Below are 26025 nucleotides of genomic sequence, written 5' to 3'. Positions count from 1 at the left end.
AGGTGTATGTGTGGAATACATTTAGCATACACACCTTTGCCTGAACCCGTTTCTTATATTATGTTACGGAGCAATGAAGACCAAAGTAAGTCTCACATATGTCGTACAAGTCGTCATAGGTTACTGGTGCACCTGTGCGATGTGACATGATACCTCTGGGGCAATGACTGAAGTCATCATGCTAGTTGTGATGGCTGACAATAAGTATGGGGCTTGTCCAGGAAGACATTCCACAACACGATCGTATTCGTTACGACTGTCGTAAATCTATATTAAAACATGGGAGTTAGGTTCACCTTAGATCGACAATAGTGGCACGGACCACGGGTGGACAGTACTAAACTTCATGCGCCGTACATCATAACATCAATATTTAAGACAGCACTCACCCATATCTATATCAAACTGGATACGGTTTCTCTAACCATGAATAAAGTGGGGTCTTACAGTCTTTCCCTTCGCGATGTGTGCATGTATAATATACAGGTAGATACTTATGGTGAACCTCGTGTATTTACGGATATTAACATCTTTAAGTTTCAAAGTGCCTGAAAGACCTGATTATGATGAATGACCCTTCTATTGTTTAATATGATCAAATAAGTAATAATACAGCCCACTGGAATATTTTAATAATTGTTGTTGTTGGTGTTATTGTTGTTATTGTTTAACGCCACACACAATATTCAAGCTATATGGCGGTGGTCTGAAAACAGAAAATAGTCGAGTCTAAAACGCTAACGCATTGTGGCCAGTAACGTTAAACATGATGTACCCGTTGATGTTACTGAAATGTTTAAATACACGATTGGGATAACTCTGATTGTGTTAATGTTTCCAAATTCGGCATAATAGCATTCGTATTAATCCTGATATACTGGCTTGTAACCTTTAGCAGCAGGCGTCCGGGAAAGCTATTATTTGCTTGAAGTTAATAGCGGTTGGTCTATCACTCCCGCAGCAGGTAGTTCAACTGTGTGTTCGTGCACTTCAACAGAGATGGATGTAGTTCTGATGATTACTGTGCTTGTCTTTCTCTCCAACACGGCCGACGGTGGAAGATACCAAGGTATGAATAAGGGGATGTTTGGCTGCGACTTTTCGTTTAGGTATTCCTTAGTTTATTTCAGTTTAGTCACCAATAATCTATCACTCTACTACCATATTTAACGTTGAAATTGTTCATTGTCACCCACTTGAGAGAATGGAATTCACCCATCCAAATTTATACAATGCACATTTATGTGAAGTGCATCCATACTGGATCTTGTTACCACCTTGAAATGTCCAAACATTAGTTATTGAAGTAATGTATAAACATATGACAACATATTTTGCAATGCATTGTTTTCTGGACAGCATCCATAGCCGACTGGATCAGGCAACCTCGTCAGGGAACAGATTTGTCCAGGTGCAAATTGTTTGAAAGTCAACACCAGGCTCGGATCTGCTGAAACAAACTTAAGTCTGAGGTTTCACTTAAGTTAAATATTTTACTCAAATCTGAGAAAACGCAAGATAATGATAATCGACATTTAACTCAAACACAGAAGACAATCTAAGTTTAGCAGTAAGGTTACTTGAGTTGTTTTGACTGTTTGATTTTACAAATGCAATTGAGCTAGAATTTCATCTGTTTCAAACTGCCAAGCTCGGTTTGAAATTTGAGTGTAAAATTAAGTTTGTTTTGAGAAATCGGGTCCTGGTGTCATTAAAAAATCTTGTGAACCATACATGTTATCTTCACCTCTGTGGAATCTGTATAGCGACAGATACATCTATTCCCAGTAGTTGTTTTCATACGTCAGACTGCCCCGAAGGTTGGACAAAGGGGGCATCAAAGTGCTTCAAGTTTGTGGACGAAAGAATTGAGAGAGTTCAAGCGCTCAGGAGATGTAGAAATGAGCATAAAGCCTCTCTAGCAGTGATTGAAAACGAAGAGGAGAACAACGTAGTTGCACGTATGTATGAATGTGTTTCAAATGCATTGATACTGGTTATGTGGACGCAATAATACTGCGAGGTCGATTCTGCAGTTTGGGTAAGACAACTGCATGCACTATTTATATACAATACGTATCTAAATTGTTCCAGATATAAAAAAGTCCATTTTTTGCAGTTTTCAAGAAAATTGTCCCCTCCGATCACAATTACAAGGTATACAAATATATCTTACATGAATATGTTCCCAGGTTGTTAAACGATGACCCGTGAAGGTCCCGGGGTAGAATAGGCCTTCAGCAACCCATGCTTGCCATAAAAGGCGACTCAGCTTGTCGTAAGAGGCGACTAACGGGATCGGGTGGTCAGACTCGCTGACTTGGTTGACACATGTCATCGGTTCCCAATTGCGCAGATCGATGCTCATGTTGTTGATCACTGGATTGTCTGGTCCAGACTCGATTATTTACAGACCGCCGCCATATAGCTGTAATATTGCTGAGTGAGGCGTAAAACTACACTCACTCACTCACTCACTGTTAAACGATGTCTCTCATGAACAAAATTATTTCTAGATATTCTTGATGGCGAGTTGAATGCATGGATCGGGCTTCGTCGCAGATATGGAAGTTTTGAGTGGGACGATGAATATACGGTAAGAAGAAGTAATCGTCAGCACAGATATCTCAGTAAAATGCTAGTGTGATGTTAACACAACTGGTTCGATTTCAATTCCATGTTTCAGATTGTTCTTAGAAAAATCACATTGTCACCATTATAGACATAAACTTACACGGAGCCTACTGTCTTTTCTTAACTGAGCGCTGATAGCTTCTCACGAACAGGCGTATTTGACTGTAACAAATATCACATTTGAGATTACACTTTCTTTGTAAAGTACACATTCTGTCAGGTTTTCGTCAACACTCTCCACCACACACATCCGAAGATGCAGGTAAGAACTGGTCGTCAGTAACCCATGCTGGTCCTAAGAGGCGACAAACGAGATCGGGTGGTCAGGATCGGTGACTTGGTAGACACATGTCATTGTATCCCAGTTGCGTAGATCAATACTCATACTATTGATCATTACTGTCTCGTTTAACCTTGAGTCCTTACTTTGGAGATTGCACAGATAAGCCGCAATGCCAGATTTTGATTTACGTCGCTGTGAAGACTGAATTTGGAGTGTATTATACAGACAGCAACACATACACAAACTTACGGTCACTTATTTCAGTTTCAGTACAATTATTCCAACTGGTCTTCTCGACGGCAGAAATACGGAGAGTGCGTGAAGATATACCATAATGGCGACTGGGGACGATCATATTGTTTTCTTGACAGCAGCTATGTGTGTTTCAAAAAAGCTGGTAAGATATTACAAGAGAACACTCCAACTTATCAGGCAGACGTATCTCTACAATTATGCTAATCGGTACAGCTGCGAATTACTAAAGGTCAATAAATCGTTAATACAGTCTCATGCTCAAAAGGTGTGTGTGTGTGTGTGTGTGTGTGTGTGTGTGTGTGTGTGTGTGTGTGTGTCTATGTGTGTGTGTGTCTCTCTCTGTGTGTGTACGGTCATATCTGGTACAGAGGAGATGTACACTCGACCTGTGGGCGGTCATATCTTGTACAGATTAAGTGTACACCCGACATTGACTCTTTGACTGTAGGATGTACAAGTATTATGTACTAGATGTAGAGACCGGAGGTAGGTGGTACAGAGAACCTGTCCTAGAAGTGTCGTCCATGTACTTCTTGTACAGCAGGGTGAAGCTTTGACTTCATCAACCAAACATCAGCTTGTATATTGAGATGTCTTTCTGGTATGGTATCCCAGTTGCACAGATCGATGTTCAAAAAGTCGATAACGTGGTGGTCTTGATTATTTACATACTGCCGTCTTATAGAGTCAGATTGAGCAAAAAGCAAAGAGACATTAAAGTGCATAAACTGTATATTTCAGAGTGTGAACCAGGCTGGACAGGAGACGAGTGCGACCGTCCGTGTCACTGCTACCGGGGCTATGCCTGTAACGGAACAGACGATTGTCCTTATGGATGTGAAGTGGGATGGGTTGGTGACCATTGTGACAGACGTGAGTGGTAATCCTTAGAAGTTTTAACATATTCGGCAACAGTGAATTAAAGAACGGCGTAGATTCTATTTGGTTCAACCGCGGTAAAATATTGGTGTACAGGGACGTGTGGATGTGAACTGGGATGGACTTGACTGGACAGACTTGAGAGTCAAATAAATGCCACCTTGTTCCGTGACCATGTACTACATATTTCACACCATTTAGTTTCATTGAACAATTGATTGATTCTGTGCTCCGTATTTGATTGTTGTACGTTAATACATGAACAAGAGAAATTAAGTGAAAACGAACACCCATTTCGGACTGTCATTGGAAACAAATTCCGTTTGGTTTAAAGGAAAATAGCTCTTAAAATACATGAACGGATCACTGATGATACCAGGTGTTCATGAAACAGGTAAAAATGTCCAGTCCCACCGACTGTTTTGCCTAAAACTACCCAGCAATTCTCCAACCATGCCACGATGTCTGTCAACGAACCGGACAATCAAGTGATTGATGAACCGGACGTACCATTCAGGTGGTTTTGAATTACGACTGTTGTGTAGACATACAGAGCTTCCGATATATTAGAGGAGAGATATGATTGAGAAATAGAGCTGTTTTACAGAACATTAGATATGTTTTTGTTATGTTCAGGTGTCTCGTAGGTCAGCCATTTGACATCTGTTCAGTAATTGAAGGTAAATTCGCTGAGAATGTAAATGTGTACAACCTTTAGCCATGTTCCTGGTTAAGGACTGGGTGGGACGAACACGATGTACAAAGATAAAACGGACGTTCAGATCAATTGTCAGATATACAAATGACAGTTTTCAAGTAAAATATTATTGGATTTTAAACACACACATTATAAAATTGTGCTTGAAGTTGTACTTAATGCTCCCTTGAAGGTCCGGGGTAGAACAGGCCTTCAGCAGCCCATGCTTGCCATTAAAGGCGACAACGCTTGTCGTAAGAGGCGACTAACGGGATCATGGTTGACACATGTCATTGGTTCCCATTTGCGCAGATCGATGTTCATGCTATTGACCATTGGATTGTCTGGTCCGGACTCGATTATTTACTGACCGCCGCCATATAGCTGGAAAATTGGTGAGTCTGGCGTAACACTACACCCACTCACTCGAAAATATGGTACTCATAAACATTGAGACTTACATTAATTTTCCAGGCATAGAAAAACCTGAAGGTAAGAATATGTTTCTTTATGTGTTTTGTCGGATTCAAGTGTTCTACATGATCTGCTTGAAATATTACTGAGAATGTAAATAAACCTGAATTTCCTTATAATTTACTCACAAATAAGTCACCATAAAGTCCACGGCGAGGCCACGTGTGAACCAGATGAGTTCTTCCCTACATGAAACCTAAGATCGACGACTGTCGACGAGTCTAGATCTGTCTTGGCATGGATTAGATTATTAGTTGTTTAAGTCCCATGCACGTGCTCGTGGTTTCCACCGGCATTATCTCGGTCTTCCAACCCACAATGAACAGACCCGCAGTAATGTTACAGAGACGATAAACCGAAATCACTCTCTTACTCATAAAGATAGAGTACTCTGATATCCCTTCTCGTGGTGATGATTTCGTAGCATGTTTTCATTGTGTGATTGCAGTGTTCTTCTACTGTATGAGAGATCGGGAAGGCTATACTTTGAACCTTACCTTGGACAAGAAAAACATCCATTTCTCGAACTATGGAGCCTTGAACGCTGAAGGAGAGATCAGTCCCAAATGTGACAGAGAAAAGTTTACCTACCTTGGTTTGCATGTAGAGATTCGAAACGTGTCCGGAGTTTGGGAATCGGATTGTCCTGTAGAAACAGTAAGACGTAGTGTAAAACAGTTAACGAGTCGCATCCAAGTATGGATTACTGAAGATCAGTTCTAACCTGGATCTTCATGGGTTGTGAAGCCTCAGACCTTCAATGAAACTCTCTCTCTCTCTTTCTCTGTGTGTGTATGTGTGTGTGTGTGTGTGTGTGTGTGTGCATGAGCGTGCGTGCGTCTATGGTGTGTGTGTACTTGCGAATGTACGTGTAACGCCCTATTATCAATCGTGTATATCAGTAGTTTATTTATCAGCACATCAGCAGCCATAAATTGATACGGCATGAGGAAAACTCTGAAGGCGTATTTTCATCGTGATTATATTTGTGTTCATACAACACAAGGTAGGAAAGGGCATACTGAAGTGGACATTCAGGCTTCAAAAGAACAGAGGCGTGGTGTCGTTTGAAGATGAGGACCTCCAAGTCCACTGTGACCTGTCGCAAGCCGATGCTGCATACGATGACACGGGCAGGGTGGGGGTGGAGGAGTATGTGTTTCTTTTATCACTGTTAATATAGAGAAAATGTGTCTGCACATATGGAAATATGTTTTACTTCGCATGAGTACGATCCCATACGTGATTTGCCTCCATGTGTTTTTGTTTTGCCTTTATGTTATTTGTGTTTTGTTTTTGTTTTTCTTTAATGTTTGTTTGTTTTCTTTTTGTTAGTTTTTGTTTGTTTTGTTTTGAGGCAATTTGAATACGTGTAGTAAGTAATGGTGTGGTGTAAGCGCGTTGATTCAGTTTACGTGTTTCAGGATTCGAGAGAGGACATTAACTGCTGCCATACAGACTAGCGTCAGTCCCCGGATATTCCTAGCAGATCCTGACACTCTGGAACCAGTCACAAATATCGGCCTTGGTGTTCCTGTCAAACTGGTGGTCAAGCTTCCAGAAGGTTTAATAAAATTACGCATGTTGTTATTCCCAGGCTAAACACGTTTCCGGTTATGAAAGAGCGCCATCTGCCCTTTCAGGTGTTATTACAGCCAGGAAGATATAGTATATGGCGGCACTGAGATGAGCACGAATAACGACCATTAATGCTTAGAGTGACGTTATGAGCTGACCTTTTGGATAGATGTGGATATCTGCCATACGATCTGCCCTCAATCACAGTTGACAATATGGTTGTGGTATTCAACCTATTATGTTAAAAGTCAATCAGGGAGATGTATCTATAGGCAGCACAGCTTCAGGGAATTTGAAAAGATGATTCGTCTCTCTCCATGTTTTACAACACCATCTTGTTTCAGGGGATGGCGTCGTCAATCCTTTCTTTCAGCCTCGGAACTGTCAAGCTGCATCTCCAGATGGAAATGTCATTGTACAGCTGACAGATGACTCAGGGTCAGTGGCTGTCACTCACTTCCAAACTCACTGACTTGGTGGGGTAGTCTAGGGGTTAAAGCGTTCGCTCGTCACTCCGAAGCCCCGGGTTCGATTCCCCACATGGTGTCCCACGCCATTGTATTGCTGAAATATGTTTGAGCGTATGTTGATCCTAACGTAATTTAGAACATTTTCTACCCTTCCCCTACGTCAACTTGGGTGCGAATATAAGCATCAAAACAGTCCATGTCCATCTAGTGAAATGAAATGTTAGTTTCTTACGTTAAAAAATACATTTAAAAAAGTCCAGATCTTTAGAATCTGAGTGAGTGTGTGAGCTGGGTTTTACGTTACGTACAGCAATATTCGACCAATATCACGGCGGGGACACCGGAAAGAGGCTCTCACATTTTATTGAACACGACACTTCCGCGAGCGAATTTTAGAGGTTTGATATCTGTTTCACCTTTACATTTTGAGCGCCCCTTCTCTTAAACAGTCAGAACATTGTAAACTTCATATGCGCAAGCTGATGAAACTGACATATAGGGCAAATATTTTTTTCCTTCAACGTATGGAGCGGCTGGGTATCCTGGTGGGTAAAGCGTCCGCTCGTCACGCCGAAAACCCGGGTTCGATTCCCCACATGCGTACAATGTGAGAAGCCATTTCTGGTGTTATTCGCTGTGATATTACCGGAACGTTGTTAAAGGCGCCGTAAAAGTAACCTCACTCACGCACTGCACTGCACTGCACTGCACTGCACGCAATGTCTATGTGGCGATTTGACAATGAGTAATCGCGAGGTATAGTTATGTGTACTTGACTTTTGTGTGATAGAAATCTGTCAAATTTGTCTCTGTTACTTCAGAAATTGTCAGTGGGATTGAGGTAATAAAAAAGTATGGCCAATAAGTATTTCAGGCGAACACCTTTAGGGAGGTGACGATCATTTATGTTTATGTATCAACCGATCAGTTGGTCAGTGGCCACTATAATCAAGTTGTACACTGTCTCTGTTATAACTGGAGTAATAGGACACATAACTTAAAGCTGTTAGATGAAATAGGTCCCCACTGTTGAATGTTGTAAAGTCTACATACCTCAATTAGACACATGGCGCAACTTGTATTGAAAACAAAATTAATGCATCTATCTCACCAGTGGTGTTGTCGTGCTTTGAATGAATGTGCGAAACAGCTTCCACACTTTGTTAACCAGTCGGGCTTGCTGTACCTGAGCGTTACTAGTCCATAACATTATTCACAAGGCCGACGTTTGAAATTAGATACGGGTTTCATCATTAAGCTGCTCATGTGATGAATACTAGTATTTTATCAGGCTGTGATCTTGCATGATTTAAAAGTGTATTATAACTTAACCAGTACATGACTCCATGAAAATTCACTAGCCAGTCAGGCCAGTAACTTTGAAGATTTACTGGCTCGATTTGATTTTTACTAGCCACGGGCTAGCGGGTCAGAGACTTAGAACACTTCAACGTTTAATCCGCGTTGCGTTTAAACACAATGGAAAATTGAGTTTTCTTGAATTTATCATGTCACTATGAAAAATATGGACTGTTTGGGGAAAAACAAGTACAAACGTGAAAAAACAACGATATCGACAGGTGATGATGATGATGATGATGATGATGATACTGCCCTAGCTTCACTATTGGATCGCTCATCTCTTCCAGTTGTTCTCTGAAGAAAGGCATTGGCTTTGGGATAATGAAGAGTATCTCTCGTGTCATCCAGTCAAAGACATTTCCCATGTTTTATCTGCCTGGCTACACAGAAGTGGTGTTCACCTGTTCACTTGTACCCTCGTCCAGTTTCAGAGCTATTCGACCGGTAGGTGAAGACGCTTTGTTTGTTTCTTGTAAATCCGCAAGTCTGGACCAGACAATCCCTGGTCAGCACCATGCACGTCGATCTACCCCATCGGTATACAATGACGTGGCGACCAAGATGTACGACAGTGTGCAAGCATTACTAAACGGGACAGAATATTAGGGTGTTTTAACAGCAGATAGCGATACTAAAGTTTTATCATTGCGCCTGTCAGTCTGGTACTTTCAGGCCAATCATGAGCATCCACTCACGCCCACTGTGATACATAGTCAGCATGAAGCACCTCATTTGTTAGGATCAGTATGTGGTGATCGATACCGTATGGCCTGATCTCCAGGAAGTGTACGAACATGCAAGAATATTCTTCTGAACAGCCATGACAAACCAACTCGTGGAACAGGTCTGCCTGTCAACCAGGCCCACCAAATCCCATTTAGCCCTGTTTGTAACCGAGGTCTTGAATGAAGGTGAATCACATCACACAATGACACCAAATATCACTCAGGTAGCGTGCACTTAATACTATAGTAATGCATTTAAAGATTTCATACTATGAATCATATCACGATCCAACACAATTGAATCATATCAGGTAACACCAAATATCAATAAGATAGCATGCACTGGTTCATACTGTAAACTGTTTAAAGATTTCATACCATTAAACATATCACGACCCAGCACAAAGAAGGGGCGATGGGGTCGTCTAGTGAAACAATGAAGCCTATTTCTGGTGTCCCACCCTGTGATATTGCCCGAATATCGGTAAAAGTGGCATACAAACACACTCACTCACAATGAATTATATGAGATAACACCGAATATTAGTTATATGATGACATACAATAATTCACAGAGTGAACCATCTAACTATTTCCTAAAACGAATCATGTCTGTGTATCACAATGACTGCCACACACTCAATCCCATCCGAACCAGTGGTTGATAGACGCTCATTACATAAAAATGATTATTTTCTTTCACAGTATTGTCCGTTCAGAGGCTGAGGCATTCTCAATTTGGACGCAGAGCATGATGGGTAATACACAAGGTAATATACAGAGTATGGTATATGTCGGTCATAATTCTCGTATCATGTAGTGTATTATGTCGGTATATATATTCATGCTAATTGTCAGTTACATCCGGAGGAGGTGAGTATGTAAACCAGTTTTCATACGGTCTTTTGATGGCTTATGTCAGTTTGTGAATATATTTTCAGATTGAACCATCGAGGAAGCGGAAGTATTCGTGGAAGCCTGTCAGCAATATTTGGGTCACTCCTGATATGACACAACAGGCAATACAAGCCCTAAATTTAGCTTTACATCACAGAGTACCTGTCTGGTCAAAATAAATAAAAGCGTCACATTACCCAAACTGAACTCGATCTTGTCTCTGTTTCTCGCCAACGACTGTACAAGAACTGACAGGTATTGCTTCATACAGCGCGTGTCGGGCACCTTAAGCAGCAATATCTGCTTGACATCGGCGTTCCATAGACTGGATTAGATTCCGGATGGAGTGCATAGGAAGGAGTTGGTACTCTTCCCGCAAGGCCACAAACAGAGCAGGTACCGTCTGTGGCCGAGGGTCACGCTGTCGCACACGACGATCCAATTCGCCCCACAAATGTTCAGCAGGGTTAAGGGCCATTCAAGAACCCTAACGTTCTTCTGGGCAAAGAAATCCCTGGTTATTCTTGATGTATGCGGCCGAAAAAATACTGAAAAAATGACGTTCATGAGAGGAAGGATATGAGGCCTGATGATTTCATCACTGTAACGTCGAGCTGTCAAATGGCCCTGGACCTGAATGAGATCTGTCCTGCCTGTTCATGAGATGCCAGCCCAAACCATGACATCTCTACCACAAGATCTGTCCACTTCCTGTACACGGTTTGCAGCGTAGCGTTCGTTACGACGTCGATATACACGTGCTCTTCCGTCGGGACGTAGCAGCATTTTACGTGACTCATCACTGAAGATAACAGTTCTCCACCTTTCCAACGGCCATGGGAAATGTTGGCGACACCACTGTCTGCGTTGTTTTCGATGTTGACGTGTAAGGACAGGTCCTCGCAAAGGTCGCCTGGAACGAATACCAGCATCATGTAAGCGGTTCCTCACAGTCTGATCAGAAATTGTTCTGAGTCTTGACACTACCGATGTTGTGGAGGATGATGTGTGGAACCTGATCCGCAAATGTCGAAGGCGACCTGAGCTGCCGTGGTCACACGGGATGGTCCTGACCTGGGGCGATCACTTGTAGACCCTTGCTGCTGGTAGTTCCAAAGTCTTGCTATCTTACTCTATGACTCATTCAGTTGCCTTGCAATCGCAGACTGAGACTCCCCAGCCTCAATATGACCAATCGCATTGTTGTGCTGAGCCACCAAATTTAAGGTTGTCAACTGTGGCAAGAGCATTGAACAATGGATTCAAACAATGGATTCAATGGATGTTTGCAGACAGCGATCATCATAGATATACTTATTACATAGACACCAATGATTCAAATTTACATGGAAAAATACTACCTATGCGTGTCTTTTTTGAGTAGTTTATATACATACACACGTATCACATTCTTGCATTCATTTACACACAGCCAGTCCTGCAGGACCTTCAGTGGTTTCCAGTACACTACCGTATACAGTTACACCTTGTCGAAGTTCAAGTCTACACTCAGCTATGTATGTATGTATGTATGTATGTATGTATGTATGTATGTATGTATGTATGTATGTATGTATGTATGTATTATGTATGTATGTATGTATGTATGTATGTATGTATGCATGCATATGTATGTATGTATGTTCAGCGCTACATAAGTGCCCATTTTATCTATATTATGACCTTCTACGATGCATTAAGTCCAAAAGGTGACAACACTAACAATGGTATTCAGATTCTCAGTAATAGCTCTGATATTAACCTTGACTCCATGAGAGCAAGTATAACATCCGGTGAAAGAAACCATTAGTGCGATCCCAGAGAACAATACACGATAGTTTAACGTGACTCTATTCGGAGGCTACGATAGAAATGGGGGTGGTTCGCTGGGTCATTACTCTTGCCTTTCTGACCAGCGCCATTGGAGGACACCAAGGTATGAATAAGATGTTGTTTGCAAGCTTGACGTGTCTGTGGCGATGAGAGAGCACTTTCCCAATGAATCGGGAAATGAATAGACATACTCAGCCGGTAAATTACTAAAATTGTGCCTACATTAACGTTTACATCCCCTTCGTACCTCCCATCTATATGTATAATGTATCTGTTTATACAAGCTGCTTGTACTTTCCAAATTAGATGACATGCATGGTTTTGATAACTCTAATTGTGTTTATATTCCCTGATCATCCCTTATCATCAGCCCCGAAACTAACCCGTATTACACTTATTTAGCGTCAGGAATATTAAATCATAGACGATAGTTGACAACTGTGACAACTTTGGTTGTCAAAGAAATTATTTTTCACGTTCATTATGCTTTCATTTGTCTCCAAAACCGCTGGAAGTCTGTGTTTGTCTGTGTCTGTGTACTCGTATCTGTGTGTTTTGCTCCAAACTGATATTCTCGTAACTCTATCAGGCTTACGGCCATGTCCAGTCGGCTGGACTCAGGTGAAGAAAAAATGCTACAAATTTGTAGACGAGAGTGTTAGTAGGACCGAAGCAGCTAGGATATGTGCAGAACGCTTTGGTGCTTCTCTAGCAGTGATTCAAAACATGGAAGAAAATAACGCCGTCAGAGGTATGTGGACACAATTATAGCTTCATCATGAATCCACTCTCCATGTCTCTTTTGAACTTACTTTCAGGTTGTACGATAACAGGTCGTACATAGATGCCCCTCTTAAATTACTTCTAAGTTGTTCATGTATGAATGGTTATAACCATTGAGTAGAGTTGCACTTGAATGTCTCTTATGAACACCATTTCAACTTGAACATGAACAGTACATTTGAACGGTGTCTCTATGAACAATGTCATTAATGAACATTCTCATGAATTGTACCTATTACTGTTTTACAAGTTATTCTTTAATGACGTTTTTGAACATTTTCTAAAGTTTCACTTTTTGTGTCTTTGTCAAGTGGTACTGAAATGTCTTTATGAACATTCTCTCAAGTTGTACTTTGAGACGTAGCTCATGACCATCCTCTAAAGCTTACATGCAAGACACAACTTTGCGGATTGCAGTAACAAATGAACAAACATGTAAATTCAGCTTATAAAGCTGAAAAATACCGGAGTTCAAATGATGCACTAATTTTCCCCATTTGGGGTAAAAAGTTGTTTCAACGGTTGTGCGCATATAGAGCATGTGCAGTGAATAGGTTTGCGCGGCTTGAAGATTATAGCAGGAATGGTCTTGTCTCGGTTGGATTGTGTGAACAAACAACAAATAGTAAATAATCTACTAGCTACAGAGAAAAAAAACAAACATGTTGATTTTGATCAGCAGTCTCTGTCACAGACAAAACCTAATGTCTGAGAGTGTGTTATTGATAACTATGTGTCTGCCTGTCTAGTAATGACAATATGCAATACACAACTTCAAATATTAACTACGTGCAATTTTAATTTGTAAGGCCAAACACCTTACAGCAACAAATAGACATGAGTGTATCGACAAATGAAGCAACCAATGAAAGTCTCCCTTACACTGAAGCACACTCCAACCCGCTCTGGGTTCGGTATCCCGGATGCATCGTTTCGAGGGTGATTACTCCAAGTACAACATATTGCATCTTGGATTTGCAATTGTATGCTTAGAATTTTGTCTATTTTTTCATAATCAGCAATGTATATTTATATTTCATGAATATAAAATAATGGTCTTTTAATCGTGTTTATCGCTTTGGATGCATATGAGCTCTAAAAGTCGCTCGTGAACATTCTCTTAAAATGCACTTAAATGTCTTTCTAAAAGTTATACTAAGATGTCACTTATGAGCATTCAGTTACGCTGTACTTAATGTCGCGCATGAACATTATCTGAAGTTGCACTTCTATGTGTTTAATGAACATTTTCCCAAGTTGCACTTCATTGTCGGTTATGAACAGACTGTACAAGCATCTCCCTTACACGAACATTTACACCACAGTTATCCTTTCCAGATCTTCTTGGTTACACGTTTGCGTGGATCGGTCTGTATCGCCAAGGTAGTCACTTTCAGTGGGACACTGGAGAGAAGGTGAAGGAAAAACAGCATCACCAACACCTTCTATTGGAATGCAATACAAAATGATGAGGTTTCTTGGTTTGATTTTGACAAACGAGCTAGGTAGGGGTGAGCTATGGGGTCTAGGGCGACAAACGAGCTAGGTACGGGTGAGCTATGGGGTCTAGGGCGACAAACGAGCAAGGTACGTTTGAGCTATGGGGTCTAGGGCGACAAACGAGCAAGGTACGGGTGAGCTATGGGGTCTAGGGCGACAAACGAGCTAGGTACGGGTGAGCTATGGGTTCTAGGGCGACAAACGAGCTAGGTACGGGTGAGCTATGGGGTCTAGGGCGACAAACGAGCTAGGTACGGGTGAGCTATGGGGTCTAGGGCGACAAACGAGCTAGGTACGGGTGAGCCATGGGGTCTAGGGCGACAAACGAGCTAGGTACGGGTGAGCCATGGGGTCTAGGGCGACAAACGAGCTAGGTACGGGTGAGCCATGGGGTCTAGGGCGACAAACGAGCTAGGTACGGGTGAGCCATGGGGTCTAGGGCGACAAACGAGCTAGGTACGGGTGAGCCATGGGGTCTAGGGCGACAAACGAGCTAGGTACGGGTGAGCCATGGGGTCTAGGGCGACAAACGAGCAAGGTACGGGTGAGCTATGGGGTCTAGGTCGACAAACGAGCTAGGTACGGGTGAGCCATGGGGTCTAGGGCGACAAACGAGCTAGGTACGGGTGAGCCATGGGGTCTAGGGCGACAAACGAGCTAGGTACGGGTGAGCTATGGGGTCTAGGGCGACAAACGAGCTAGGTACGGGTGAGCCATGGGGTCTAGGGCGACAAACGAGCTAGGTACGGGTGAGCTATGGGGTCTAGGGTGACAAACGAGCTAGGTACGGGTGAGCCATGGGGTCTAGGGCGACAAACGAGCTAGGTACGGGTGAGCTATGGGGTCTAGGGCGACAAACGAGCTAGGTACGGGTGAGCAACGTACATCCCTTGCTTCGATTTGAAAAATACTTTTAATATCAAAATATGATATCGCCACCATGAAAGGTAGACGTTCATTTCATCACAAGGTTGTACTCTCAGATATTTTTTTTATTACTCACGTACAATATATTCAATTCAACATTTTAAATTGTTGGAAGCTATTTTTCTTACCTGCCGTCATTACCGTTAGAATTTTGGTAACATTAATTTGACAAAAAAAAACACTTCTGGCATATGAAGTAAGGGAGGTAACTCTGCAAGTATCCCCTAAGCATGCGATTCAACAAATGTATTTAGATGTAACTCCCCTGTTTCTTCGGAAGCCTGCAGTGGTAATAGAGACCAAGAACTTGCATATAGGAAGAACGGTCATGTTCTCCTTGGTTTTTTTTTAGTTCAATCAAATGTATAATGATATTCATGTATTTTCTAACGAGGTTCAATTACTTACCATTATAAACCATTAAAAAGTAGAGGCATTGGATTTACAAGATAAAATGGAAAGGATGAAGCCATGAGGAAACATATGATGAGGAACAATTGAGAGATAGATAGAAAGGAAGGAATTCCATTCTTTTGTATATGTTTCATCTGTATGGATGTACATTATGTTTCCTCATATGCATTGGTATTGGCTAACAGTATATAGCCTACTTCCTTAATGGTGTATTATAAAAAAAATTATTCATATGAAAAATGGCAATATCTCTCCCCTGTTTCAGAAATGATAAGGTCATGTGTACGAAATCGTAAACATAGTATTTATTATGCTTCTTATAATATAAGTAAGAATTCCGATTATTTTAAAAGAGCACGGTCCAAGATACTTACATATTTATTTTCTGTACTTCCAGCTCCAATTTGAAAATTGGTACGGATCGTATCATAACCATTACAAAGAATGCACAGAGATTTACTACACTGGCCACTGGAGTCCCGCATACTGTCGTTCCTCCGGACCATTCGTATGCGGCAAAGTAGTGGGTGAGATGAACTCACGATAGTCCATCAAGTGTGCATCCATTTTCGTTAAACGAACGTATGTGCCTGGACGAATTTCTATGTCTGTAAATGTTTCATAGCATACTTAGTAGGTGTTATTATGATTATGATGATATTTTCAACAAATCCAATATGTGTAGCAATAGAGAAAACGCTTTCCACATTCATAAGAAATCTCCGTTAAGAGCAGTTTGGATTGTACAATTGTGATTATATCGTGAGCAGATATTTGTTTTAACAGCACTGCCAACACAAATCAAGTCTAAACCAGACCAGTGATTGTATTGTGAGCAGATATTTGTTTTAGCAGCACTGCCAATACAAATCGAGTCTAAACCAGAGCAGTGATTGTCACCATGCGATCCGATGACATGCGATTATGAATCGCTATGAAATAGTGATGATACCTAGTGTTCGTGAAAAGATGAGCGTATCCTGCTCCACCGGTGGCACCCGTTATAAACACAAGTCTTATCAGACGTTCATCTAAAATAATTCTAATTAGAGAATCGCATCAGACATCACTTTTGTCACTGAGACATCAAATTTGGAAATCTTCTCCACATGTCCTCCATAAAACTGCCTCAAAGCTTTACAATGGTCCTGCATTTTACAACCTTGATTAAATAACCTCTTAGCAAAAGTGATATGACGCTTTTCTTTGAAATCTTAATAAAAAAACATGTTGGATTATACCTCAAAAGATGTGAAATGTAGACACCAAAGGCTGGAGGCGTTGGGCTATTGCTGGACATCAAAGATCTGTTGACTACTGGAAAGTTGACATTACCCCCTTTGTCATATAACGATGTGGAGACTTTTTGTCAGGGATAGGGTTAGGATCTGAATCTTCAAGCAGTATGGTTTAAGTATGGAACTGCTGAGGAGGTCTAATTTGTTTCCTTAATTTCAGGTGGGTATGCCAGTAGAATGGAACTGGCCATGTGATGCCACTAAACGATATTAGTTCATCGATGTTCAGGAAGTTGAACTTAAACTTCTTGGCCAAATAACCTTGTTCTGATTTTGCCAACACAAGCAGAAATTCTGAATGAGAAAGTTATTACTGAGGATCCCGAGCAGAAATACATTCTAAATACTAGTTATTACAAATGTAGCGAATTTGATAAGCACGGCATGGGATTGTTGAAGAAAAGTGTCAGTAATTTTAAAAAAAACTTTTAGATTTTATGATTCAAGTAAAATTATACCTGTTTGTTTTAAGGATTTCTTGTCTGATTATATATTCTATAATAGCAACAATGTTATTCATACGAAAATATTTTTGAGACAACAATATTTTTGATTTTCCAATGGGCATCTCTCAGATTTGTGATATTCTTGATGGACATGGCAATTATCTGACATTGATTAATGAAATATACACCTGGAAATTAATCAAGCAACACCCCAATTTTTTCTATTGGAGCAACTTTGAAGTGTTCTGACAATCAAAATATGCCGGGTTGATATAGTTTGACACTTTTTTATTCAACAGACGATCTCTGACAAACAACTTAAAGGGAAAAAGTATCAAGACTTTGCTTTATTGCAACGAAATCCAAATTCTTAAAACTGTCTTAAATTCATGAAAAAATGGACACAATTTACTATTCATCCACAGACGTTGTTGTCAGGTGTATTAACACAAATGTCACATGGAAAGAAAGAACAGTCATCTGAGAGTCTGCACACCGACTTTCATCAATATCTAGTGTGTCCTCCCTGCGCACGCACCACCGATTCCAGACGCCTCCTCATTCCTTGGATGAGTCTCCGGATCTGATTCTGGGGGATCCTGTTCCACTCCTCATGCAGGGCAGCCGTCAATTCGTTGAGATTATGGACTGGTGGGTCTCTCTGCCTCACACGACGGCCAATAAAGTCCCACAAATGTTCAATGGGGTTGAGGTCAGGGCTCATGGCAGGCCATGGAATTCTGTCATTTGCATTTTGCCGCAAAAAATCATTTACAGCATGCGCCCTGTGAGGTCTAGCATTGTCGTCCATAAATATGGGTCTCGTTGCCAGAGGATGGTTCTCAAAATGAGGTACCACAGCCCTGTCAAGAACCTCCTGTTGGTAACGAACACCGTTAAGGTTGCCACGGATGGTAATGATATCCAACTTGCAGTTCATGGAAATGCACCCCCATACCATAACGGAACCTCCCCCAAAGGCCACAGTCTCCTGGATGTTCCGTGGAGCCATTGCTGTGTTCCTCTGCCTCCAGACCCGAGTACGACCGTCCACCATGTGCAGCAAGAACCGGCTCTCATCTGAGAAATGGACCTTCCTCCAAGAGGCAATGTTCCAGTGCAAACGGTCATTACACCAGGCCAGTCGGGCTGCCTTATGGGCTGGAGACAGTCTGGGTCGCTTGATTGGCCTCCTTGCCCGGTATCCTGCAGCTTTCAGACGATTCCGAACAGTCCTGTTCGAGATGGGTCTCCCTGGAAGCCACTCCTGTCTCAACCGAGAGCTCGAGTCGAAGGACCTGCGCCGTACAAGTCTCAGTAAAGCTCTGTCCTCCCGGACTGTGGTCTTCCTGGGTCTTCCTGGTCTAGGCAGGTCTTTAACTTCATTAGTGGCCCGGTATTTTTTCAAAAGTTTTGAAATTATGGAATGATGTCGTCCGATTTGAGTCCCGATTTGTCTTAGAGACATACCAGCATTCCTCATGCCGATTATTTGCCAACGAGTGGCCTCTGATAATTTCCTACGTGCCATGACATTGAAATGAATGAAAAACCGAATGCAATCGACAACCTGCGCTTGTAAACACCCCAGGGAAAAAGTGCATTTTTCGAAAGTTGAGGTTAAAGCAATGCACGTGCGCTGTGCAAGCTTCACGCGCGTCATATCAACCCATGAAAAGCTCATGCTGTATGTCAATACATCAAAATTGAATAATCAATCATCAAAATTACTTCGTTAGACTTTGTTAAGTTTTTATGTGTCTTTGAATTTGGTGTTGCTTAATTAATTTCCATATGTATATATCAGTTGAATGTATTTTTCTTAGTCATTAGCTCTACAACAACATTTCCTGCTTGTTCGTCAATACTGAAAGAAGACTCAGTGCATGTAGTACACTATATATGAAATTTGTCGCTCCATTCAATCAAGTATAACCCCAGTATATCCTACGTGATGGTTCGGCAGATATGTAAGTGAGTGAGTTTAGTTTTACTTCGCCTTTGGCATATATTCCAGCAATATCACGGCGGGGTACACCAGAAATGGGCTCCACGCACAGTATCCATATGGGGAATCGAGCCCGGGTCTATGGAGTGACAAGCAAACACTTTAACCACTACCCTACCTACCACCTGTAATTGGCTGATGAAAGAGTAGGTCTATGCACCGAAACTTCGTGTTCATCAGCATACAGTGACTTTATTAACCACACACCTTTCCTCCCCTATTTCTGCCAAGAAGGTGGACATGTTGACTTATCGGTGACTAGACTGCGTCCGATGCCATTTTAAATTTTGACTTTAAGTAAAGGTCCCATGATTTAGGGATGTAATTGGCTTACCTCTGCATGTATTTGTGACGGTTGTAACCGCCATGATAGGGTACGCTCAACTGTTACCAAACAACTAGTAGCAGAAGACGGAAATTGTTGCTTTCAATCATTTGAGGGTATGTGAAGCTCGATAGGGTACAGGGTGTACAGTGTACCGGGTGTACGGAGAGTACTGCTGAGAATACATCTGGGCATTGATAGCGTGTATTTCTTTCCACTTAAATACACAGTATTTCATAGTTTTAGAAAGTTTTTTGGATATCAACAACATATTCTAGACTTGCATGGGCTTTCTTGTATATATTTGCTTCAAGGTCTGTAAGACAGTCTGACTACATGGCAGTCACTGTCCACAGAAGCTTTTGGATATAAACTTCTTTGTTTTGAATAACACGACGTTTCGGAGCGTATGCTTGCTCCTTCATCACCGTGTGAAATCTTGCTTTTCTTATGCATTCACTTCTAAATGCCCTTCAAAAATTATCTCATAGTTAATATGTAATTTTACGATGTTATTCCAGATTGTGAAAGTGGATGGCTAGGAAATGCATGTGAGCGTCAGTGTCACTGTTATCTAGGTCACGTATGTAATGATACAGAACCGTGCCCCTATGGATGTGAGCCGGGGTGGCATGGGGAGATGTGTGACAAAGGTGAGTAAAAGGCAAGCCAAATTGCTTAGATTCACTTCCAGTTTACAGTGACGATTATGTTCTTTGTATTGATCGAGTCATGCATTTCTCGTGGAAGTCCGACCAAAGTCGGTCTGAACTCTCTCAGGTTATATATTAGATTCATGATTCATTTAGGAGATAAACATCATGTGTTGGCCAATTTCCGGGTGTTATTGAGTATTTGAAGCACGGGAATGCATTTGGAACCGACGGCGTCAGCCGGAGGTTTCAAATGAAATATTCCCGTGCTTCAAATACTCAATAACTCCCCGAAATTGGCCAACACATGATGTTTATCGACATTGTAAACAAAAAAGTAAACCAAAGGGGCTTTACTGTCTGCACTCGTTTACATCGAGTATGAGTACAGCAGTAAAGTCTCATCAGCTGGCCGTTTCAGCTGGTTCCCATGGTAACGTCTGGAGTTGCTCATTTGTGACGTCATTCTAACTTTACGTCACAATATGATTTGAATGACGTCACCACTGTTGATGACACAACAAAACAATTGTTTACGTGTAAATACGCAGTGAATAGTCTTCCAGTTTCCGGGAATCTAATACCATTTGATCATGTTTTTCAACCAATCAGATTACAGAACACAGTGACTTTTGGTTTACAATAACCAATTAGTATCATTTTCATCTTACATGTGACATACATCAATATGTTCACTTCTTTTACAGAATACCAGAAACCGAACGGTAAGATGAAGTATTCCATAGGTTCTTTCATGCAATTTACGAATGAAAATATTTCAGCATGTCTTCATGAATATCTAGTTATTGATATTTTTAAAAGGACATGATAGGAAGTGTAAACTGAACATATTGAATTTCAAAGTATCAGAAAACTGATAAAACTAAATTGTAACAAATGTAGCTAAATTGAGAGAAAAGGTTTCATCGTTCGAATTTTCAGTTGAACTCTCAGTGTCACCATGTAAGTAAGTCTGAAAACCTCTGAAATCAGACATTTTCATTTTTTTTTACTTGTACTTATGCAGTAGTGTTGATATAAATGCCCCGGTTCTGCTCTCAGGCTTCTAGTATATGTAAATACTCACCCCATAATTAATTTTGGATGCACATGACAATCGAATTCTCGGAGTCAATATCACTGCTATCTGATCTTCACGTCTGATTCGACAGAGCAATTTCATAACTTGATGCACCGTGTAATGTGCGATTACAGTGTCATTCTACTGCATGAAGAATAGAAACGGAAACTACTCTCTGACAGTTTCCGTGGTCCTACATGGTCATTCCTACAAACGAATCGGAGCTGTCAACGCCGAGGGAGAGATCAGTCCCTTGTGTACCAACGATAGATTTAGAAAAAGCAATCATCTTGAGATGAGTTTAGATGTTCAGATTCAAAACGTGTCAGGAGTATTGAAAACAGATTGCCCTGCGGAAACAGTAAGTATAGAACGTGTATCAGTATGAACGTGTTTTAGTATCTGAGTTGCCAGGTTGCCTGGACTTCGTTTCACAAAGCTCTCGTAAGCCAAAGATCTCGTAACTTTTCTCGTAGCTTTCGTATCCATTCTGTTACAGTATAGGACATACAAATGCTAAGAGAAACGTTACACGATCTAAGGCCTTCGAGAGCTTTGTGAAACGGGGTCCGGGACTTACAGAACATTACGTTCGGCCATCTTTTCCCACAAATCAATAGGTTTCTGACAGGGTCCTGCAATGGACATGGCGATTCCAGAAGATGGAGTGGGTGGAATCAGCTGAAGATGAGGAATATCTAGTACAGTGTGATCTGTCTGAAGCTGATGATACATATGCTGCGGAACCGGTCGTGATAGAAGCGTAAGGATATTCTGTTCTTATGAATGCTGTATCATTAATGTTGTATCTTTGTCTGGCGCAAAGTATTCGACAAACAGCACAAGTGGAAAAGCAGCTTAGACACTTTTCCATGGCCTTCTTAATTTTAAGGGGTAATAGAAAATATAACTTATGGTAAGAAGCGCTTAAAGGTCCGGAGCAGATTATGTTGTGGACCTGTTAGCTTCGTGAATGGCTTGGATACACACCTAAGTTCCTGAGCTGTAGATAGGTGTTTTGTGATTAGTAACAAAGTTTCTTCTTCTCTCAGAAGTTGCAAAAGCGAAAGTGAAAGGTCATTATTTCAGGTCCTATATACCTCTCGATCGGATGAATATACACTTGTCATACGAACCAAGACAAGCAATCACATTTTCAATACACTATTTTATGCACTTGAAAGTGAGGCCATGGGGGTAGTCTGGGGTTAAAGCGTTCGTTCGTAACGCCGAAGACCCGGGTTCGATTCCCCACATAGGTACTGTATGTGAAGCCCAATTATGGTGGCCCCGACGTTATAGTGCTGGAATATTGCTAAAAGCAGCGTAAAACAGTACTGACTCACTCACTACTAGGGAGTTTACATTCTATGTTATTTGTTCAGGGGTCGTGAGAGAACTACGACGACAGCTACACAAACGAGAGTCAACGTGCGGGCATATCTAGCAAATCCTGAAAGTCTGGAACCAGTTACAAACATCAGCATTGGTGTTCCTGTCAGACTCGTGGTCACGCTTCCTGAAGGTGTTTTTAACAAATACTATACTGGAATCGCTGGTAGAATTGTTACGCTAATCAGCATTACTCAACGACTGCTCTGTGGAGATGTGAAGATGTATATCACTGATGTGGCACGGCACATAATGATAACGATGTTCTTGGGGAGGGGTGTCCAGAGTCAAACTCGGTAGCTGCCGTACGCGTAGATGTGATACTGAACACAAACACAAAACTGGGAACAGGTCTTCGAAAGAAGTGCATAGTTCATTGTGATTATGAGACACATTCTTGTGTGAAAGTCAGCAGGAAGATTGCCTCAGTTTGATGACGAGCCGATGGGTATAAATCTGTGGACGTGTCTCAGTCTCAATGTGTCATTCTTCAGTTTAACTTCTATCTTCATTCACTTCAGGAGATGATAGTGTCAACCCGTTCTTTTACCCTCGGACCTGTAAAGCAGCCACTGCAGATGGGACGGTTTCTTTCCAAATGACCAACTCCAAAGGGTCAGTAAGCAGGCACTCTCAAAATAAGTGACCAAATTTATACACGTTCTTTCTTTAAGGAATATGTTCAAGGGTAAAAAAGTTTGAGAAATCTGGTAATGCTATCAAACGAAATATCCGTCTATTATTTTTTTCTAAGATTTTAATAAGTATGTTGAACGGTCAGTTGAATAGTCAGTATCAAGCTTGATAAGACCTTTGTATTTTACAACTTAGCTTGAACTTCTGGACGGATTAAGCTGGGCGGAATAAGCGGATTATCCAAGATATATCCATATCCCCATCCATAAAATAGATTTGATTTCATAGCAACTTGGGGATTTTCAATTATTGTAAATTTTAGAAGCACAAGACTATGTAAACTGCACCTTAGTGATAAAAGTAATGGGGAAGATAAACTAAACCCCTTGTACTTATACTTTGTAATCATTATGTCAAGTTTGTAGGTGTACACGTGTTTACTGCACGTCAAGCTTCCTGGAGTCTATTTTTTATTTTATCTGTTTCAGCTGCCCTCGAAATGAAGACGAAATCTTTCTGGGCAGAATGGACTTGGCCGCTGAGGTGATCCAGTCGGAGATGTTCCCCATGTTTAGGTTGAGGGGCCACACAGAAGTGGTGTTCAGTTGTACTCTTGAAGTACCCAGTGTGGCTCATGTAGAATATCAGAAACCGGTTAGTTTTATGTAAATTTTCAAATTTACATTTCTTATTGACGTGATCGGGAGAGTGTTGCTTTACGCTGCAGATGACAATGTCCGGGGTCTGTATTGTCAGCTTGTTAATGACCACATGAACACAACAAACCTCTGGGTCTTACCGTGTCCTATTTTCGTTCGGCTTTGCACTTCCTCGGTAAAGTTGAGATTCTTGTCCCTTTCGGATCAGCGATCTAACCCACTCAGCCACCAAAACAGACGTCCGACAACTGGTCTAGGTCACGTATGTTCTAGTTGTGTTTATATGCATGTGGGATGAGCATGTGGGTCGTACTTAACCCACCAAAACAATGTCTATGACGAATGATAGATGACAGGGATCGTATGGCTTCACATAAGCTATGGAAAATGTCTTCCCCTTTGAAATATTTATCCCACTACAATTAAAGCATTTAGAAGTTGTTACATATGTTCTTTAATTATTCTTTGACACACAACGTGTCGGGGTCATTTTAAGTTGTTCACCTAATGAAGGGGTCTGAAATGACCCCAAAACGTTGTGTGTCAAAGAATTAAAAGACGGTTTATCCATAAAAGATCTTGATTCAATTATGTTAGTTCTGTTCATGGACCCACTATGGCCACGGTCCCCCAAACACACGTTTCTTGTGTTGTTTTATTTTCAAACGTAAAGATCCGGGTTAGAATTGTCTTCAGTAACCCATGCTTGTGGTAAGAGGCGACTAACAGGTTCACCGACTTGGTTGACACAGGTTATTTTGTCCAATCTGCATCGATCGGTGCTCATGCTATTGATCACTGGATCGTCTGGTCCAGACTCAATTATTTACAGACCACCACCACATAATTGGAATATTGCTGAGTGTGACGTTGAACAAGGATCAAATACAAAAACATGTTCCATTTTCAGTATATTTCATACTGTAAACCGGTTCTTGATAAAGCAATTGGTTTTTTCCTTACGACGAGAGGGCTTTGAATCACACCAAGATGTAAGAAACTGAATCACATAACAGTGTTACACATGTCAAATGCTAACACGATTATATTGACTGTATCCCACAGATTTGTACCTAGGAGCACACATACAAAGAAGTTGAGAGGCCCGCGACAAAGGTCAGTCTAGCATGCAGACATACATGACAAGTATTACAACGTGGAGACATTTAGCACGTATGCCGATCTTCACATTGTCACAATACTGAGGTTACAGGGGGTTTGGAATGTTTCTGGCAGTTAGGTTTTGTCCTGAGTATTTGATGAAAATAAATTCCAATATTAACGAGAAATAGTGTCAGTTGTATGAAAGAGATCTATACGTTTTCAAGTCTTGTTATAAACTGAAGATGGTGAAATTTACGAAAAATCTTCATTTTGAACTAGATTAAATATATCAGAAAAGCACTTACAGGTAAACGAAACAAAATCCATCTTCATTTTGAACTAGTGGGTACTAGCTACGTAAACCAATCAATACGAAGTAAGGGTAATAACTACAAACATTTTATGATTCTCGATTAGTTAAGTCCTACCATCATGTGTATTTATTTCAGGTAACCAGTACTGATCAACAGCAGACCATTTGTAAACAGCGAGTTGATTCAATCAACATGTTTCATAATGTTTGTTTATCGCACTTGAAATAAACAAGGTAATCTATATACATGGACTGCTTCTTGTTGAATTTTCACAGTCAAATCTGCACACAGTTAAAAGTACACAATAAGGGTCTGAAGTTTGACCGCGCGTCTGTTTACTATCGCCGACGTAATATAGTAGAAGGGTGAAGGTAATGGTTGTAGCAGTAGCAGTGGCC

The 26025-nt window shown here is 41.1% G+C and overlaps 2 protein-coding genes across 2 annotated transcripts; both read left to right on the top strand.

The window, feature by feature from the left end:
- The first annotated feature begins 933 nt into the window (after positions 1–933).
- Positions 934–10461, top strand: LOC137290820 (uncharacterized). Its single transcript, XM_067821962.1, has 13 exons — positions 934–1069; positions 1809–1961; positions 2517–2596; positions 3182–3314; positions 3914–4045; positions 5223–5240; positions 5671–5879; positions 6229–6374; positions 6647–6786; positions 7145–7238; positions 8920–9076; positions 10063–10127; positions 10299–10461. Exons 1-12 carry the CDS (start codon positions 1000–1002, stop codon positions 10081–10083), a joined length of 1353 nt encoding a protein of 450 aa, XP_067678063.1. The 5' UTR covers positions 934–999; the 3' UTR covers positions 10084–10127; positions 10299–10461.
- A 1646-nt stretch (positions 10462–12107) lies between these two features.
- LOC137291791 (uncharacterized) lies at positions 12108–25871 on the top strand. The gene is made up of 13 exons (XM_067823318.1): positions 12108–12190; positions 12677–12838; positions 14209–14285; positions 16109–16238; positions 20310–20441; positions 21149–21166; positions 21657–21883; positions 22143–22285; positions 22908–23047; positions 23436–23529; positions 24039–24204; positions 25275–25325; positions 25763–25871. The coding sequence occupies exons 1-12, from the start codon at positions 12127–12129 to the stop codon at positions 25284–25286; spliced, it is 1365 nt and encodes a 454-aa protein (XP_067679419.1). The 5' UTR covers positions 12108–12126; the 3' UTR covers positions 25287–25325; positions 25763–25871.
- Positions 25872–26025: the final 154 nt, after the last annotated feature.

This window comes from Haliotis asinina, chromosome 7 (genome assembly GCF_037392515.1).
Source record: "Haliotis asinina isolate JCU_RB_2024 chromosome 7, JCU_Hal_asi_v2, whole genome shotgun sequence".
NCBI classification, from domain to species: domain Eukaryota; kingdom Metazoa; phylum Mollusca; class Gastropoda; order Lepetellida; family Haliotidae; genus Haliotis; species Haliotis asinina.
This window is presented reverse-complemented; position numbering and strand designations above follow the sequence as displayed.

What these genes read in the sequence shown, in the direction of transcription:
- LOC137291791 (XM_067823318.1), top strand. Translation starts at nt 12,127, where the DNA reads ATGGGGGTGGTTCGCTGGGTCATTACTCTTGCCTTTCTGACCAGCGCC. An exon ending in CAGATTGCCCTGCGGAAACA is followed by an intron (nt 21,884 to 22,142) that starts GTAAGTATAGAA and finishes ACAAATCAATAG; the next exon opens with GTTTCTGACAGGGTCCTGCA. An exon ending in GAACCGGTCGTGATAGAAGC is followed by an intron (nt 22,286 to 22,907) that starts GTAAGGATATTC and finishes TTATTTGTTCAG; the next exon opens with GGGTCGTGAGAGAACTACGA.
- LOC137290820 (XM_067821962.1), top strand. Translation starts at nt 1,000, where the DNA reads ATGGATGTAGTTCTGATGATTACTGTGCTTGTCTTTCTCTCCAACACG. An exon ending in CGACGGTGGAAGATACCAAG is followed by an intron (nt 1,070 to 1,808) that starts GTATGAATAAGG and finishes TTCATACGTCAG; the next exon opens with ACTGCCCCGAAGGTTGGACA. An exon ending in GGTGGTCAAGCTTCCAGAAG is followed by an intron (nt 6,787 to 7,144) that starts GTTTAATAAAAT and finishes ATCTTGTTTCAG; the next exon opens with GGGATGGCGTCGTCAATCCT.